Source organism: Oryctolagus cuniculus, chromosome 1, assembly GCF_964237555.1.
Source record: "Oryctolagus cuniculus chromosome 1, mOryCun1.1, whole genome shotgun sequence".
NCBI lineage: Eukaryota > Metazoa > Chordata > Mammalia > Lagomorpha > Leporidae > Oryctolagus > Oryctolagus cuniculus.
The window spans coordinates 225,128,753-225,145,006 of NC_091432.1; the positions used below are offsets into that span (position 1 = coordinate 225,128,753).

The 16,254-nt window shown below is 42.6% G+C and overlaps 1 protein-coding gene across 9 annotated transcripts in view; it reads left to right on the forward strand.

Annotated features, from left to right (window-relative positions):
- Positions 1–16,254, forward strand: part of CNTRL (centriolin) — a 108,611-nt gene that overhangs the window by 73,098 nt on the left and 19,259 nt on the right. For 8 of the 9 annotated variants that reach the window (XM_051842356.2, XM_051842466.2, XM_051842458.2 and 5 more), the window contains 11 exons: positions 151–343; positions 2,114–2,244; positions 2,371–2,511; positions 2,613–2,739; positions 4,223–4,387; positions 5,444–5,603; positions 7,300–7,415; positions 7,497–7,714; positions 11,872–12,029; positions 12,997–13,070; positions 15,669–15,857. In XM_051842356.2, coding sequence (XP_051698316.2) covers positions 151–343; positions 2,114–2,244; positions 2,371–2,511; positions 2,613–2,739; positions 4,223–4,387; positions 5,444–5,603; positions 7,300–7,415; positions 7,497–7,714; positions 11,872–12,029; positions 12,997–13,070; positions 15,669–15,857 — 1,672 coding nt within the window. The remainder of the gene's footprint in view (positions 1–150; positions 344–2,113; positions 2,245–2,370; positions 2,512–2,612; positions 2,740–4,222; positions 4,388–5,443; positions 5,604–7,299; positions 7,416–7,496; positions 7,715–11,871; positions 12,030–12,996; positions 13,071–15,668; positions 15,858–16,254) is intronic. The other variant, XM_051842453.2, reaches the window with a different exon arrangement.

The window sequence follows — 16,254 nt, forward strand, 5'->3', positions numbered from 1 at the left end:
TTGAACATAATCAAATGTAAATGTAACTGTCCCTCTTGTCCTTCTCATACGAAATTAGAAAATCCTCCTCCATCTTTCGGTAATTAGGCTGCAAGTGTCGCTGTTTCCTGCATTTGAAATCTTTGACTTTGTCTCTGTGATTATTTTTAGGGACTTCATTGATGGAAATGTTGAGAGTCTAATGACGGAACTAGAAATAGAGAAATCACTCAAACACCAAGAAAATATTATAGATGAAATCGAGTGCATTGAGAAGACTCTACTGAAACGTCGCTCCGAGCTCAGGGAAGCCGATCGCCTCCTCGCGGAGGCCGAGAGCGAGCTTTCGAGCACCAGAGAGAAGGTCTGTCCTGCTGCGGTGTGGGTGTGAGCCAGCTTGCTGTCGTGCATGGAAAGCACAGGAGCATGTCACAGCATACTCTTCCAAGTCCAGACAGCCGAGCTCCAGCCTGGACCGTGCTAGTTAGGCAGCCGTGAAAAGCTTTGTGCTTCCCCCATCTATACATTCAGGATAAGAATAGATAGGCTATTCAGTATGAATTAGATAGCATATTTTAAACTCCTAAGGTCATTTAGTTCCTTACCCTTTGTGTATCCTTTTTAAATTTTTCTGGCTCTGATATTTGTGATTTTTTAAATAATCAAACTTCCATCTGCTGGTTCATTTCCCAAATGGCCACTACAGCCAGGGCTGGGCCAGACAGAAGCCAGGAGGAAAGAGCTTCTTCTGGGTCCCTTATGTGGGTGCAGGGGCCCAAGGATTTGAGCCATCCTCTGCGGTTTTCCCAGGAACATTAGCAGGGAGCTGGATCAGAAGTGGAACAGTCAGGACTTGAATTGATAGAAATATGGGATGCTGGTGTCACATGAGGCAGTTTTACCTATTAAGCCACAACGCTAGCCCCTACGTGGGATATTTAATAGACAGACTTAACATATAAACTCCTCTGTGTTTAGTGTAACTATAAAACTTCAGTTTTTTGGCTGAAAGTAAGTCCTTGCTCAACCAAGTGCAAGCCAAACACTATATGTGGACCTTCTGAAGACATTGTTTTCAACATTTTAGGCAGAAAAAAAAAAAGTTGATTTTTTTAAAAAGGATTTGGCAAATCTTGTATAGGAAAACTTCTAAATGCTTTAAAACTACTTAATATTTGTGTTTCTCAACCACAATCAAATCATCACATTGTGTTTTTAGTTGATAATGTCTAGAGTACAGCGAGAATCTGTGTGAAAGTTATCTCGGCAGAAACCAAACCACTTGACTGCAACGTAATTGGGTAAATAGTTTTACCACAGAGAATGACAGTAGTATTACAGATTGTTTTGGAATAAAATGATCCTAAGCAGTCCCAGCACCTTCAAATGGCTTTTATTTTTGCATAGCTTTTCTGCCTTTGATGACACAGATGCAGTTTTATATAACTGCTGTCATGGTGCTTATCCCATTGTTTTAGCCAACATAGTATTAATATTCCATGTTACTACATTATCTTTTTTATTTTGTTAAGATTTACTTTATTTATTTGCAAGGCAGAGTTAGGGAGAGTCTGAGTGGGGCAGGGTCGGATATCTTCTATCCACTAGTTCACTCCCCAAATGGCTGCAACAGCCAGGGCTGGGCCAGGCTGAAGTCAGGAACCAGGAGCTTCATCCAGGTCTCCCAAGTGGGTACAAGGATCCAAGCACTCGGGCCATCATCCACTGCTTTGCCAGGTGCATTGGCAGGGAGCTGGATTGGAAGTGGAGTAGCTGTGAACGGTGCCTGTATGGGATGTGGGATGCCAGCATCACAAGCAGTGGCTTTACACACTGTGTCACAATGCTGCCCTCGTTATCATTTTAAATGCTACATTTTATTCTCTGTGTTCATGCTTTATTGCTTAGCTAATCTATTTTTCAAGTTTTCTGCTATTTCACTATCTAATGAGGATTTTTAAGTTATAATTCTTTGCCTCTGAATTATTTTATGAGAATTGCCAGGTGAACATGAAAGGACGTTTTTATGTCTTTGTGTATTATCTTGTTGTTTTCCAAGAGTTGTACCAGTTTATGCTGCTGACAGCTATGAGTATTGCAACTGAACTGCTTTTAATGGTAGTTTCTTTTCTAGACAAAAAATGCTGTTGAAAAGTTCACTGGTGCCAAGAAAAATTTGTTGGAAACCGAGTCAGATGCTGAGGAGTTAGAAAGGAGAGCTCAGGAAACGGCTGTTAACCTTGTCAGAGCTGATCAGCAGCTAAGGTGGGTGGAGTTCCTAAGCCCCTGATGTGCACAGTGAGAAGATGGTTCTGGGAGGACAGTCATGGTTTATGATGCACAAGGTGTAAGTCTAAGAAGCCTCAGGGGGAATAAACCAATGTGTTTTAGATTGCTCCAGGCTGACGCAAAGGATTTGGAGCAGCACAAAATTAAGCAAGAAGAAATCTTGAAAGAAATAAACAAAGTTGTAGCAGCAAAAGACTCAGACTTACAGTGCTTAAACAAGAAAAAAGAACAACTGACAGAAGAGTAAGTATGGCTTCAGTGGGGCTGTAGGGGCTTGTGCTGGAAGACAGCGCTGGGGGCCCACCTCCCTTGGGACCTGCTGCAGCACTGCTGGTGACTTTTAGGCTTCAGAAACTGCAGAAAGACATCGAGACAGCAGAACACAATGAGGATCACCACCTGCAGGTCCTTAAGGAATCGGAGACCCTCCTTCAGGCTAAGCGAGCTGAATTGGAAAAGCTGAAAAGCCAGGTATGGCAATAGACACCTGGAAAGAACCATTCATGCTGCTCTAAAACCTACCTGTGTTTTAGGATGATAAGAGTATGCATGTTTGTAGATAAATACTGAGAATACAAAATAAAGTATAAAAAATAAACAAGACTGTATATCATAGTGTTTGAATATACAATCTAACCTAAATTTCAGTCCCAACTCAATACAATGTGTTACGCAGTAAAATGAGTCTTTAATCATGGTATATTCTGAGATCATGTATGTTAAATATGTTGATGAACACGTTGTGTTTTTAGTCTGTACCAAAGTATAAAACTGGTCATCTAATAAAGGGAGATTATGAGTATTTTTTAAAATTTCTTCCTTTTGCATGTTTGCATAGTCTATTTATTTGGTAAACAAATATCTATTGCCTTTAAAATTGTAAGTAATTTTTTAACTTAAAAAATGGATAAATTGGCCAGCGCCGCAGCTCAATAGGCTAATCCTCTGCCTTGCGGCGCTGGCACACCGGGTTCTAGTCCCGGTCGGGGTGCCGGATTCTGTCCCGGTTGCCCCTCTTCCAGGCCAGCTCTCTGCTGTGGCCCAGGAAGGCAGTGGAGGATGGTCCAAGTGCTTGGGCCCTGCACCCCATGGGACACCAGGATAAGCACCTGGCTCCTGGCTTCAGATCAGCGCGGTGCACCGGCCGCAGCGTGCCAGCCATTGGAGGGTGAACCAACGGCAAAGGAAGACCTTTCTCTCTCTCTCTCTCACTGTCCACTCTGCCTATCAAAAAAAAAAATTTTTTTAAATGGATAAATTGGCCGGCGCCGCGGCTCACTAGGCTAATCCTCCGCCTTGCGGCGCCGGCACCCCAGGTTCTAGTCCTGGTCGGGGCGCCGGATTCTGTCCCGGTTGCCCCTCTTCCAGGCCAGCTCTCTGCTGTGGCCAGGGAGTGCAGTGGAGGATGGTCCAAGTGCTTGGATCCTGCACCCCATGGGAGACCAGGAGGAGCACCTGGCTCCTGCCATCGGATCAGCGCGGTGCACCGGCCGCAGCGCACCAGCCGTGGCGGCCATTGGAGGGTGAACCAACAGCAAAGGAAGACCTCTCTCTCTCTCTCTCTCTCTCTCACTGTCCACTCTGCCTGTCCAAAAAAAAGAAAAGGATTAATTTTAAAGCTATCTGCATAACCTCTGTCGCCAGTATTGTCAAAATGCAGTAAGTTATAGATGAGAAACAAGTTCTTTAAAACCCATACTTGAGAGATAATGATTACTGTCACACTGTTCTTGCTATAATTTGAGTAATTTCAAATCTGTGAGCTCAAGGTCTGTATTAGGCATTTCATGCTCACACCCCACCGTGGCTTTCCTGTTTCTTGGGTGGGGAATATTAGCTAAAAGTTATATTTAACTTATAACCTTTAGCTGGATTTCCTTTAGTGATTTCCAGGTTAACAAGAAGGCTCTACAGCTTTTGCCAAACTTTGCATTCTTCCTTTTTCTGTAATAAGGTGGCGAGTCAACAGCAGGAAATGACTGTCTTAGACAAGCAGCTGGCACATAAAAAGGAGGAGCTGCAGCTCCTCCAAGAAAGTCTGATCCAGGCGAAAGCTGACCTCCAGGAAGCTCTAAGACTGGGAGAAACTGAAGTAACTGAGAAATGCAGTCATATCAGGGTATGTTTTTCAGTGAATTTTCTTGAGTCCTGTGACAGTGCTCTGCATTTATTTGCGGTATTTTCATCAATTCTCCACAAATGAAAATATGAATCCCTGGAATCTTGCCTCCTCTAACATCAGTTTAGTGCTGTGTATCCATTCTGTGTCACGTTCCGTTCCCCTCTGTTGTTTTCTGGATGTACCCGAGGGTCTGTGCCCCTGTGCCTTACTCATGTCATTTCTTCAGGAATTCCCTTTCTTTCTTTTCATTTTTTTTTTTAAGATTTATTTGAAAGAGTTATACAGAGAGGGAAGGAGAGGCAGAGAGAGAGATATCTTCTGTCCCCTGGTTCACTCCCCAATTGACCACAACGGTCAGAGCTGGGCCGATCCAAAGCCAGGAGCCAGGAGCCTCCTCCCGGTCTCTCATGCGGGTGCAGGGGCCATCTTCTACTGCTTTCCCAGGCACAGCAGAGAGCTGGATCGGAAGTGGAGCAACCAGGACTCGAACTGGTGCCCATATGGGATGCTGGCGCTATAGGTGTCAGGTTTACCCCCTATGCCACAGCGCGGGCCCCAGGAATTCCCTATCACTAGCCAGATGCCATCTATTTCTCATGCCCCAGCTTCATGCCACCTCCTCTAAGATTTGCCTGAGTTTTTCCTTTACTGTGGAAGGAGTTTCTGTCTCTTGTGGTTTGATAACACTTTGCAAGTTTCCTAGGGCAGCTTAGCCTTTGGTGAGAGTAGTTAGGTTCTCTGCTTTACCTTTCTTGGGGGTACTGAGCCCCTAGAGGGAAGGAGCCATCTCTGAATCAGCCTTTTTTCCCTGCAACACATTATTTACACATACATTTAAATGAAAATAATATGTTACTTTCTTACTTCTGTTAGATGGAAATAGGTTAGTGTAAAGTGTAGTGCTGTTTTTGACATAAAAGGCAAAATTAAACTTGTTTCCAAATCAGAATTTCTGTGAAATGAGATAATTTGTAACAGAATTGATTTTAAAATAATTTGCATTCATAATTTCACAAAGAGGGGTGGTGAATTTTTTTTTTCTTTTAAACACAGGAAGTAAAGTCACTTCTGGAAGAACTGAGTTTTCAGAAAGGAGAACTGAATGTCCAGATTAGTGAAAAAAAAACACAACTTGCACTTATAAAGAAGGAAATTGAAAAAGAGGAAGAAAATCTTCAGGTGGTTTCAGGGCAAATGTCTAAACATAAAGCTGGTAAGTTTGAAGAAAAACAGTCATACAATGTTTCAGGTGAGAAATATCTATGTTCCAGGTCACAGAAAAACTAGAATGGTCGATTTAGCATCTTTTAAAGTTTAACCTTATACTATTTAAAGAAAAGCAGGTTATAAAAGGGTAATATTTTCTGCTGTTGAAATTGATAAAGCTTATTTAAAAGCAAAATAATCATATCCATTGCTGTAAGACAGGTACTTAGGGGTTTTCCATTAGCCTACAAACTGGAACAATCTCTCGGTGTTTTATGACTCTCAAAATTTTCATGTGTTTAACCAGTCAGCCCATTTCTAGTAATTCAGAGAGGTCAAGAATTGGTTCATTGCAGCCATGTTTATAATGACAAATATTTGGAAATAACCAATATAAAGGCTGTGTTTTTAACATTTCAATGACATGCAAACTTGCTCCTGAAGAGATTGAAAAATACATTAAAATTGAATATGGAGTCTAGTCCCAATTTATTTTAATGTATGTGTGTATATAAGTATGTGTGTTCCTGGAAGCAGATACATCACATTGTTATTGTTAATAGTCATCATCTGGATGATGGGATAGTGATGGATTTTTGTTTTTTTCTCTTAAATTATTTTTCTATTTTCCAGTTTTCTACAGTGAGCAAATAATCAGAAAAAAGAGTATTTAGGTATCTATATTTCAAAGGGTAAAATGTTTTTCTATTTTGATTACTTTTTTTTTTTTTTTTTTTTTTTTTTTTGACAGGCAGAGTGGACAGTGAGAGAGAGAGACAGAGAAAAAGGTCTTTCTTTGCCATTGGTTCACCCTCCAATGGCCGCCGCGGCCGGCGCACTGCGGCCGGTGCACCGCACTGATCCGATGGCAGGAGCCAGGTACTTATCCTGGTCTCCCATGGGGTGCAGGATCCAAGGACTTGGGCCATCCTCCACTGCACTCCCTGGCCACAGCAGAGAGCTGGCCTGGAAGAGGGGCAACCGGGACAGAATTCGGTGCCCTGACCGGGACTAGAACCTGGTGTGCCGGCGCCACAAGGCGGAGGATTAGCCTAGTGATTACTTTCATTCAGGCAAAATGTTTTCAGTTTGTTCTTTTTTATGTGAAAGTAAATGCTTTTAGAAGTATATCTTTGGGGCTGGCACTGGGGTACAGCAGGTTAGGCTGCAGACTACAGCACCAAAATCCCATGTGGGCACTGGTTCTTTTCCCAGCTGCCCCACTCCGATCCAGCTCTCTGCTGATGTGCCTTGGAAAGCAGCAGAGGATGGCCCAAGGCATCCATGTACCCATGTATCCACGTGGGAGACCTGAGGCTCCTGGCTTTGGCCTGGCCCAGCCTTGGTTGGTTATTGCAGCCATTTGGGGAGTGAACCAGCATATGGAAATCTCTTTCTCTGTCTCTCCTTCCCACTCTCTCTAATTCTGTATTTCAAATAAATAAATGAATGAATCTTTATATATATATATATTTATCTTTGTTAAATATTTTCATTAAAATGTTTTTGGAAATTAAATAATGTTCAGTGAAACTCTAGGTTTTATTACACTAAAGCTATAATTAGCACAATTCAGCTCAACAATATTTTTTTGATTATCCATTGTTTTCTGTATCAGTCAATAGCGTTATTTTCTTTTCCATTTTATAAATGTTTCTATATTCATTTAATAGCATGGACCATGTGTTGTTTCTGTCTGATAGAACTGAAGAATATTCTGGACATACTGCAACTGGAAAACAATGAGCTACAAGGTTTGAAGCTACAACATGATCAGAAGGTGTCTGACTTAGAGAAGATCCAGGTTGAAGTGCTACAGGTAAGGACAAGCCCTTTGTACCCTTAGCAAACTGCAGCCTTTCCCTCTCCTGATGTTGAAGTCCTCTCTTACCTGATTCAGGAAAAACTGGCATTGGAGAATTTGCAGCAGACAGCCCAGCAACAGAAAGCGGAGATAGAATGGCAGAAGCAGCTCCTTGAGAGGGACAAACAGGAAATAGAGCGAATGACTGTTGAAATCCGAGCACTACAACCATGTGTGGAATGTTTGAGCAAAGAAAAGGAAGATCTCCAAGACAAGTGTGACAGCTGGGCAAAGAAACTGGCACAAACCAAAAGGTGAGAACAAGAACAATTAAGCTGGCAAGATCACTTCTTGAAGTCCAGAGCATTATAAACGTATTATTTAAAAGTTGACCGCCGGCGCCGTGGCTCAATAGGCTAATCCTCCACCTTGTGGCGCCGGCACACCGGGTTCTAGTCCCGGTCGGGGCGCCGGATTCTGTCCCGGTTGCCCCTCTTCCAGGCCAGCTCTCTGCTATGGCCAGGGAGTGCAGTGGAGGATGGCCCAGGTGCTTGGGCCCTGCACCCCATGGGAGACCAGGAAAAGCACCTGGCTCCTGGCTCCTGCCATCGGATCAGCGCGGTGCGCCGGCTGCAGTGGCGGCCATTGGAGGGTGAACCAACGGCAAAAGGAAGACCTTTCTCTCTGTCTCTCTCTCTCACTGTCCACTCTGCCTGTCAAAAAAAAAAAAAAAAAAAAAAAAAAAAAGTTGGACAAAAAAAACACACTGTACAAATTATCATAATACAATGCATCAGTGACATTTTCTGGTGAATTTCCTTTCACTTTGTTCCTGAAAAGTACTTTTTAAAATAATATTTTGTGATTTTTTAAAGTAAAATAATACATGTTGGAAATAAATGGAGAGATATTCATGGATAGAAAGACACAATGTTAAGATTTAGTTCTCAGATTGATCTGTAGGTTCAAAACAATTATGATAAAAATCCCAATAGATACTTTATGTAGAATCAACAAGCTAGTTCTAAAATTCACATGGACCTAGAATAGAATTTATGACATCAAAATGACTGAAAAAGAACAAAAGCTTAGGGCTGGTGCAAGCACTGTGAGACAGCAGGTTTAAGCTACACCTACAATCCCCTGATTGGAGTTCCCTGCTGCTCCACTTTTAGTCCAACTCTAATGTACCTGGGAAAGCAGTAGAAGATGCCCCAAGTGCTTGGACCCCTGCCAGCCACATGGGAGACCAGGATGGAGTTCAGGTTCCTGGCTTTGGCCTGACCCAGCCCTGGCCATTGCAGCTATTGGGGAAGTGAATCAGCAGATGGAAGATCTCTCTCTGTCTCTCCCTCTTTCTTTATAACTCTGCCTTTAAAAAAAAAAATTTATTTATTTGAAAGTGTTACAGAGAGAGGGAGAGACAGAGTTCTTCCATCCACTGGTTCACTCCCCAGATGGCCACAACGGCCAGAGCTGCGCAGATACGAAGGCAGGAGCCAGGAGCTTCTTCTAGGTCTCCCGGGTGCAGGGGCCCAAGGACTTGAGTCATTTTCTACTATTATCCCAGGCCATAGCAGAGAGCTGGATCAGAAGAGGAGCAGCCAGGACTAGTACCAGTGCCCATATGGGATGCCAGTGCTTCAGGCCAGGGTTTTAACCCACTGTGCCATGGTGCCAGCCCCATACTCTGCCTTTCAAATAAATAAATGTTTAAAAAAAAAAAAAGTCTAGGGCTAAACAAATCTGATTGCAAGACTTAGTATAAAGCTGTAATAATCAAAACACTGTGGTATTTTTTTTAAGTTTTATTTAATAAATATAAATTTTGAAAGTACAACTTTTGGATTATAGCAGCTTTTTCCCCCATAACCTCCCTCCCACCCACAACCATCCCATCTCCTACTCCCTCTCCCATCCCATTCTTCATGAAGATTCATTTTGAATTATCTTTATATACAGAAGATCAACTTAATATAAGTAAAGATTTCAACAGTTTGTACCCACACAGATACACAAAGTATAAAGTACTGTTTGAGTACTAGTTTTACCGTTAATTCACATAGTACAACACATTAAGGACAGAGATCCTACCTGAGGAGCAGGTGCACAGTGACTCCTGTTATTGATTTAACAATTGACACTGATTTATGATGTCAGTGATCACCTGAGGCTCTTGTCATGAGCAGCCAAGGCTATGGAAGCCTCTTGAGTTCACACACTCTAACCTTATTTAGACAAGGCCATAATCAAAGTGGAAGTTCTCTATTCCCTTCAGAGAAAGGTACCTCCTTCTTTGATGGCCTGTTCTTGCCGCTGGGATCTCACTCACAGAGATCTTTCATTTAGGTCATTTTTTTTTTTTGCCACAACACTGTGGTATTGAAGGTGTGAAGATAGATGGATATATCAATGGAACAGAACAGAAAGTCCAAAAATAAACTCATACATGATGTATATAACTGATTTTGACAAAGACCTCTTTTTCAGTAGAGAAAAAAATGATCCTTCCAAGAAATGTTGCAGAACAGCTGGACATCTAAAACCAAAACAGTGAACTTCAATCCATAGCTCACACTGTATACAAACAATAACTCAAAATGTGCCCTAAACATAAATGTGAAACATAAATATGAAGCTTCTAGAAGAAAATATAGAAGAACATTTGTGACTTTGGATTCCGCAAAAATGTCGTAGACAGAACACCAAAAGCATAATCCATAAAAGAATTATTAAAATTAGACTTCATCAAAATTCAAATATCTGTTCCTCAAGACACAGTTAAGGTAAATGAAAAAAATACCACAGGTTGGGAAAAAAATCTTTGTATCCCTGTACTAATAAAAAACTTGGATGTAGAAAAGAAAAGAACTCTTAAAACTCAATAAGAAAACACAAGTCAGTTTTAAAAATGAGCAAAAGAGGCTGGAGCCGCGGCTCACTAGGCTAATCCTCCGCCTAGCGGCGCCGGCACACCGGGTTCTAGTCCCGGTCGGGGCGCTGGATTCTGTCCCGGTTGCCCCTCTTCCAGGCCAGCCCTCTGCTGTGGCCAGGGAGTGCAGTGGAGGATGGCCCAGGTGCTTGGGCCCTGCACCCCATGGGAGACCAGGAAAAGCACCTGGATCCTGGCTCAAGCCATCGGATCAGCGCGGTGCGCCGGCCGCAGCGTGCCAGCCGCGGCGGCCATTGGAGGGTGAACCAACGGCAAAGGAAGACCTTTCTCTCTGTCTCTCTCTCTCTCACTGTCCACTCTGCCTGTCAAAAAAAAAATAAAAAAAAATGAGCAAAAGATTTGAGCAGACATTTTTCTATAGAAGATAAATGGATGGCAGATAAGCATATGAAAAGATTAGTCATTGGGGAAATGCAAATTAAAACCACAACAGGATATCACTATGCACCAATTGAAATGCTATACTAAATGTTCATAAGAAGCTTTCATATACAACCAATGGGAATATAAAGTGGTATGACAACTTTGGACAGCAGTTTGGCAGCTAAATCAAATACCTACTGACCATTTCACCCCTACGTATGTACTTAAGAGAAAGGAAAACATACTTCCACACAAAGTATACACTAGTGCTTAAGATTTTTTTTTATTTGAAAGAGTTACAGAGAGAGATAGAGACAGAGAGAGAGGTCTTCCATTGCTGGTTCACTCCCCAGATGGCTGTAACAGCTGGAGCTGTGCCAATCCGAATCCAGGAGGCAGGGGCTTCCTCCCAGTGTCTCATGCAGGTGCAGGGCCCCAAGGACTTGGGCCATCTTCTACTGCTTTCCCAGGCCATAGCAGAGAGCTGGATCGGAAGAGGAACATCCAAGACTAGAACCGGCGCCTGTATGGGATGCTGGCGCTTCAGTCCATGGCTTTAACTTGCTGAGCCACAGCACTGGCCCCTCATAGCTTAATTTGTAACTGCACAAATGTTTGTGTCTAAGCTAGTAAATGGGTAAAAAAGTGGAATACAACTAAGCAACAAAAAAGGGATGAAGTATTGATATCCTCAAGAACATGAATGAATCTCAAGGCAATCATGCTGAGTGAAAGCCAGACAGAAACAAGTCCACACTGTATGACTGGCTTTATATGTACACGAGTTGATGTTCATGCATATGTATTATATGGACAGCTATCTTGTTACATTATTGTGTTACCTGCTTTTTTACTTACCATGAAGTAGCGATCCACTTTTCTCAGATCTGGAATTCTGAATGATATCTATACTTTTTATCCATGATTTTTATAAAACTTCAGTGAATCACTTTTTCAGAAAAAATTCCTGTTTAGAAAGCTTATAATACAATTTCTTTTGAAAATGATTTGAAGGTTTTCAGTTTTTTTCATGATTTGTAATAACTCAGACTTTCCATAATATTGTGACTGGATAACACTCACTATTCTTCAGTTATCTCTTGTGTGTGCTTGAATACTTACATTTGACACTCTGACCTGTTCCGTGTGTGAAAGGGTTTTAGCAGCCACAGAAGAAACTAACAGAATGGAGCAATCAAACTTAGAAACGTTGGAACTTCAAGTGAGAAGGCTGCAGCAGGAACTAGAGCGCCTACATGGAGACAAGCTCTCGGCACAGCAGGGCGTCTCGGCAGCACAGCAGCAGCTGCAAGGTGGGGGCAGCAGGAGAGAGGACTGGTGGTGCAGGAGCACCGTCTGCTATCGAGTGTGGGCTTTCTAATATCAGGCTGTGGGAATGGTTGTACAACTCTGTGAGTACACGAAAAGCCATTGAACTGTGTACTTTACATAGGACACATAAAGTATGAGAATTTTATCTCAGTGAAGCTGTTTTCATAAGAACCTAGTTCACGTTCCTTAGAGAACAGTTTAAAAACAGCAAAAAGATGAAATAAAATGTCTATTGGCCTTACCCTCTCAGAGGTAAATCCCATCAACAGTTGGATTTTTCCTAGTGCTGTGTGTACATGTATATGTAGTTTTAAAACTAAAAACAAAGATGCAAATAATAAAGATTTTAAATTACCAAATCTTTATAAATATTCATAGTTTATTTAGGAGAAACTGCTAAGTGATTCTAACAATGCACTTATTAAGCATTTACTATGTTATAGGGATGATGCATTTTTTTCATCTAATATTTATAATATTTTTATGAGATAGAAACTACTGTTTTGCCCATTTGCAGATGAAGAAACTGAAGCTTAGTTTCCTTCTGACCTACTTAATTGAGAAGTAGCATGCTCAAGATCATACAGCTAGTAACGGACAATGCTAGTATAGATATAAATTTTTCCCAAATTGTGTTCTTGAAAAGTACTAAATTTTATTTCTACCTGTAATATAAAAAGTACGTATTTTTAAACCATGAATCTCACCATAATAGGTATTACCTACAGATATTTTTGTTAAAAGGTTTTGAACATGAAAGTCTTTAAAAACCTGGGCTCCAAGCCCAAATGTAACTTTTATTCTTTAATAAAGTAATTTGGTATAGTCATACAGTTTATAGAAAACAGGTTTAAATTCATTTCTCTACTTTGAAGGGGGTGTTCGGATGGGATCCTGGACAATACATATATATGCATTTCTTATTTTATTATAATGTTATTTCTATAGAAAAACAAGAAGCAGTAAAATCACTACAAGAGGAACTAACTAATGTTCAAGACCATTTGAATGTAGCCAAACAGGTAAGGTTAACAATAACAATGCAATATTCTAGTAGTATCTTGAAGGCATGCAGACAGATGGCTAAAATAACTAAAGCCTTCAGTAAGCTGGTTCCTTTTCACATTAGGGATGTCCCTTAGGGCCTTTTTAACAGTCCTCACATAAATAAAAATTTTGGTGCAGACCAGACCTAATTTATTTTAGCTCTTGGACTCTTGATTAAATTAGTGTGTAGGGTTGTGCCAGGACCATAGGCCAACAGCAGCATCTATGAGACCAGATGGGCATTTTCTTTTCTCTTCTCTTTTCTTTTTTCTCTTCTCTTTTCTTTTTTCTCTTCTCTTCTCTTCTCTTCTTTTTCTACCTTTCTTTCTTCCTTTCTCTTTCTTTCTCTCTCTCTTTCTTTCTCTCTCTCTTTCTTCCTTTCTCTCTCTCTCTCTTTCTCTCTCCCTTTCTCTCTCTTTTTCTTTCTTTCTCTCTCTTTCTCTCTTTATCTCTCCCTTTCTCCCTTTCTCCTTTTCTCCCTTTCTCCCTTCCTCCCTCTCTTCCTCTCTTCCTCTCTTTCTCCCTTCCTCTCTTTTTCTTTCTTCCTTCCTTCCTTTCTTCCTTCCTTCCTTCCTTCCTTCCTTCCTTCCTTCCTTCCTTCCTTTCTGTCTGTCTCTCTTTCTTTCTCTCTCTCTCTTCCTCTCTTCCTCCCTTTCTCCCTTCCTCCCTTCCTCCCTCTCTTCCTCTCTTTCTCTCTTCCTCTCTTCCTCTCTTCCTCTCTCTCTCTGTCTCTCTCTCTGTCTCTCTGTCTCTCTCTTTCTCTCTCTCTTTCTTTCTGTCTGTCTGTCTTTCTTTCTTTTTTGGAGGGGAGAGGCCCCCGTGCCAGGAGAGCAAACAGGTTGGACTTCCTGGAGGAAGGAACATCAAGGACAGAGTCTTTTTTTTTTTAAAGATTTATTTATTTACTTGAAAGAGTTATGGGGGCGAGGTGGGGAGAGGTCTTCCATCTGCTGGTTCACTCCCCTTTAGGCTGCAACAGCTGGAGCTGCACTGATCCGAAGTCAGGAGCCAGGAGCTTCCTCCAGGTCTCCCACACAGGTGCACAGGCTCAAGGGTTTGGGCCATCTTCTACTGCTTTCCCAGGCCATAGCAGAGAGCTGGATTGGAAGTGGAGCAGCTGAGACTCCAACCGGCGCCCATATGGGATGTCGGCACTGCAGGTGGCGGCTTTACCTGCTACGCCACAGCACCAGCCCCTTAACCCACAGCACAGATGAAGCCTCCAGAGGCTGGGCTCAGAGTTGATTATGTGCTGACCATCTTGTCATAGGTTGAATAGACTTTCTTGACTCTTGTACTCCTGATATCAAATGGCATTCAGTGTTGTCCTGGTAGCAGAGCTGCTAGCATGTCTGGGGCTCCACTGCCACTCTTTAGAGCAAGAGCAGGAGTAGACTTCGAAATTCCCTCTTTCCATTTGGAGTCTGTTTGTTTTTGTTTTCTTTTTTTTAAGATTTTATTTATTTATTTGAGAGGTAGAGTTACAGACAGTGAGAGGGAGAGACAGAAAAAAAGGTCTTCCATCTGCTGGTTTACTCCCCAATGGCTGCAAAGGCCGGAGCTGCGCCGATCTGAAGCCAGGAGCCAGGAGCTTCTTCTGGGTCTCCCACTCGGGTGCAGGGGCCCAAGGACTTGGGCCATCTTCTGCAACTTTCCCAGGCCATAGCAGAGAGGTGGATCTGAAGTGGAGCAGCTGGGACTAGAACCAACACCCATATGGGATGCCGGCACCACAGGCAGAGGATTAACCAACTGTGCCACGCACTGCCCCCGTAATTGATCCTTTTAAAAATTGTACACAAGTCCTTATGTTTCAGTTAGAAATAATAATGAGCTTTTTTTTTTTCAAAAGATTTATTTTATTTATTTGAAAGTCAGAGTTACAGAGAGAGGTCTTCCATCCACTGGTTCACTCCCCAGATGGCCACAACAGCCAGAGCTGAGCTGATCAGAAGCCAGGAGCCAGGAGATTCCTCCAGGTCTCCCACAGGGGTACAGAGCCCAAAGACTTGGGCCATCTTCTACTGTTTGCCCAGGCCATAGCAGAGAGCTGGATTGAAAGTGGAGCAGCTGGGACTCAAACAGGCACACATATGGGATGCTGGCGCTGCAGGTGGGGGCTTTAACCTGCTGTGCCATAGCGCCGGCCCAATAAAGAGCTTTTTTTAAAAAATGCTTAATTAGGGCTCCTTAATAAAGAGATATTCATCCTTTTATGAGTTTTTTGTATAAATATTTCAAATAATAGCAAAACCAAGCCTTCAGCTTCATTTTCAGGAAGAATTAGTTTTATTCACAATTTTTCTTCATCTTCTGAACGTCCCGTGAAGTGCATGTCTATTTCCACCTCTTGCCAAGATTCTGACACCTTTTGTCATCTCACTTTTTAGCACTTAAAAGAAGAAAGGCTCTGATTAAGTTTCAATTGGGGCACCTTCCTGTCAGTTCGCTGAGATGATAAAGGCTTCGGGACTTCTAGACTTCTTTTTGTCAGACTCAGTAGATGCTAGGTTGGCTCTGGCCACCCTGGTGGACCTGCTTAGTGAGTGGTTTCCATGTGCTCTTCCACTAAGGACCTGCTTCACACCTCCAAGCGCCGGGACGCACTGCTGGGTGAGCAGAGCCAGCTGCAGGAAGACATCAGTGAATGGATAAAGAGGTTCGAGAACTGTCAGAAAGAAGAGGAGGCGAAACAGCAGCAACTGCAGCTGCTTCAGAATGAGATAGAAGAAAACCAGCTCAAACTAGAGCAGCAGGAAACGGTAGTACTGCACCTGTGGGGTGCTTGTGGAGGGAAGCATTTGTCACTTGTGCGACCTTTGTTCCCTGGGTAGAAAACTTAGAAGTGCCCCCTACAGGACCGAGCGTCACTAAGCTGCCCTTTGTAAGCAGCGGGTAGCTTCTACGCAACTCTGTGACTCTCTGGGCTTCTTACTTACGGGCTGTTCAAACCAGCATCTTGGCCTGGCCAAGAATCCTCATGGCCACATGCAGATTTCTGCCCCTCCTCGTGCCAGCTGGAGAGCTTCTCCGTCACTGCTTGATCACCCGGGTACGGGAACTCTGTCCCTGTGGGCTAAACTAGAATCTGTCCTGTGTTCATGACGTCCCTTCACCTCGGACACTAAGGATTGGTTGCTTTATGACTATGGTTATTCT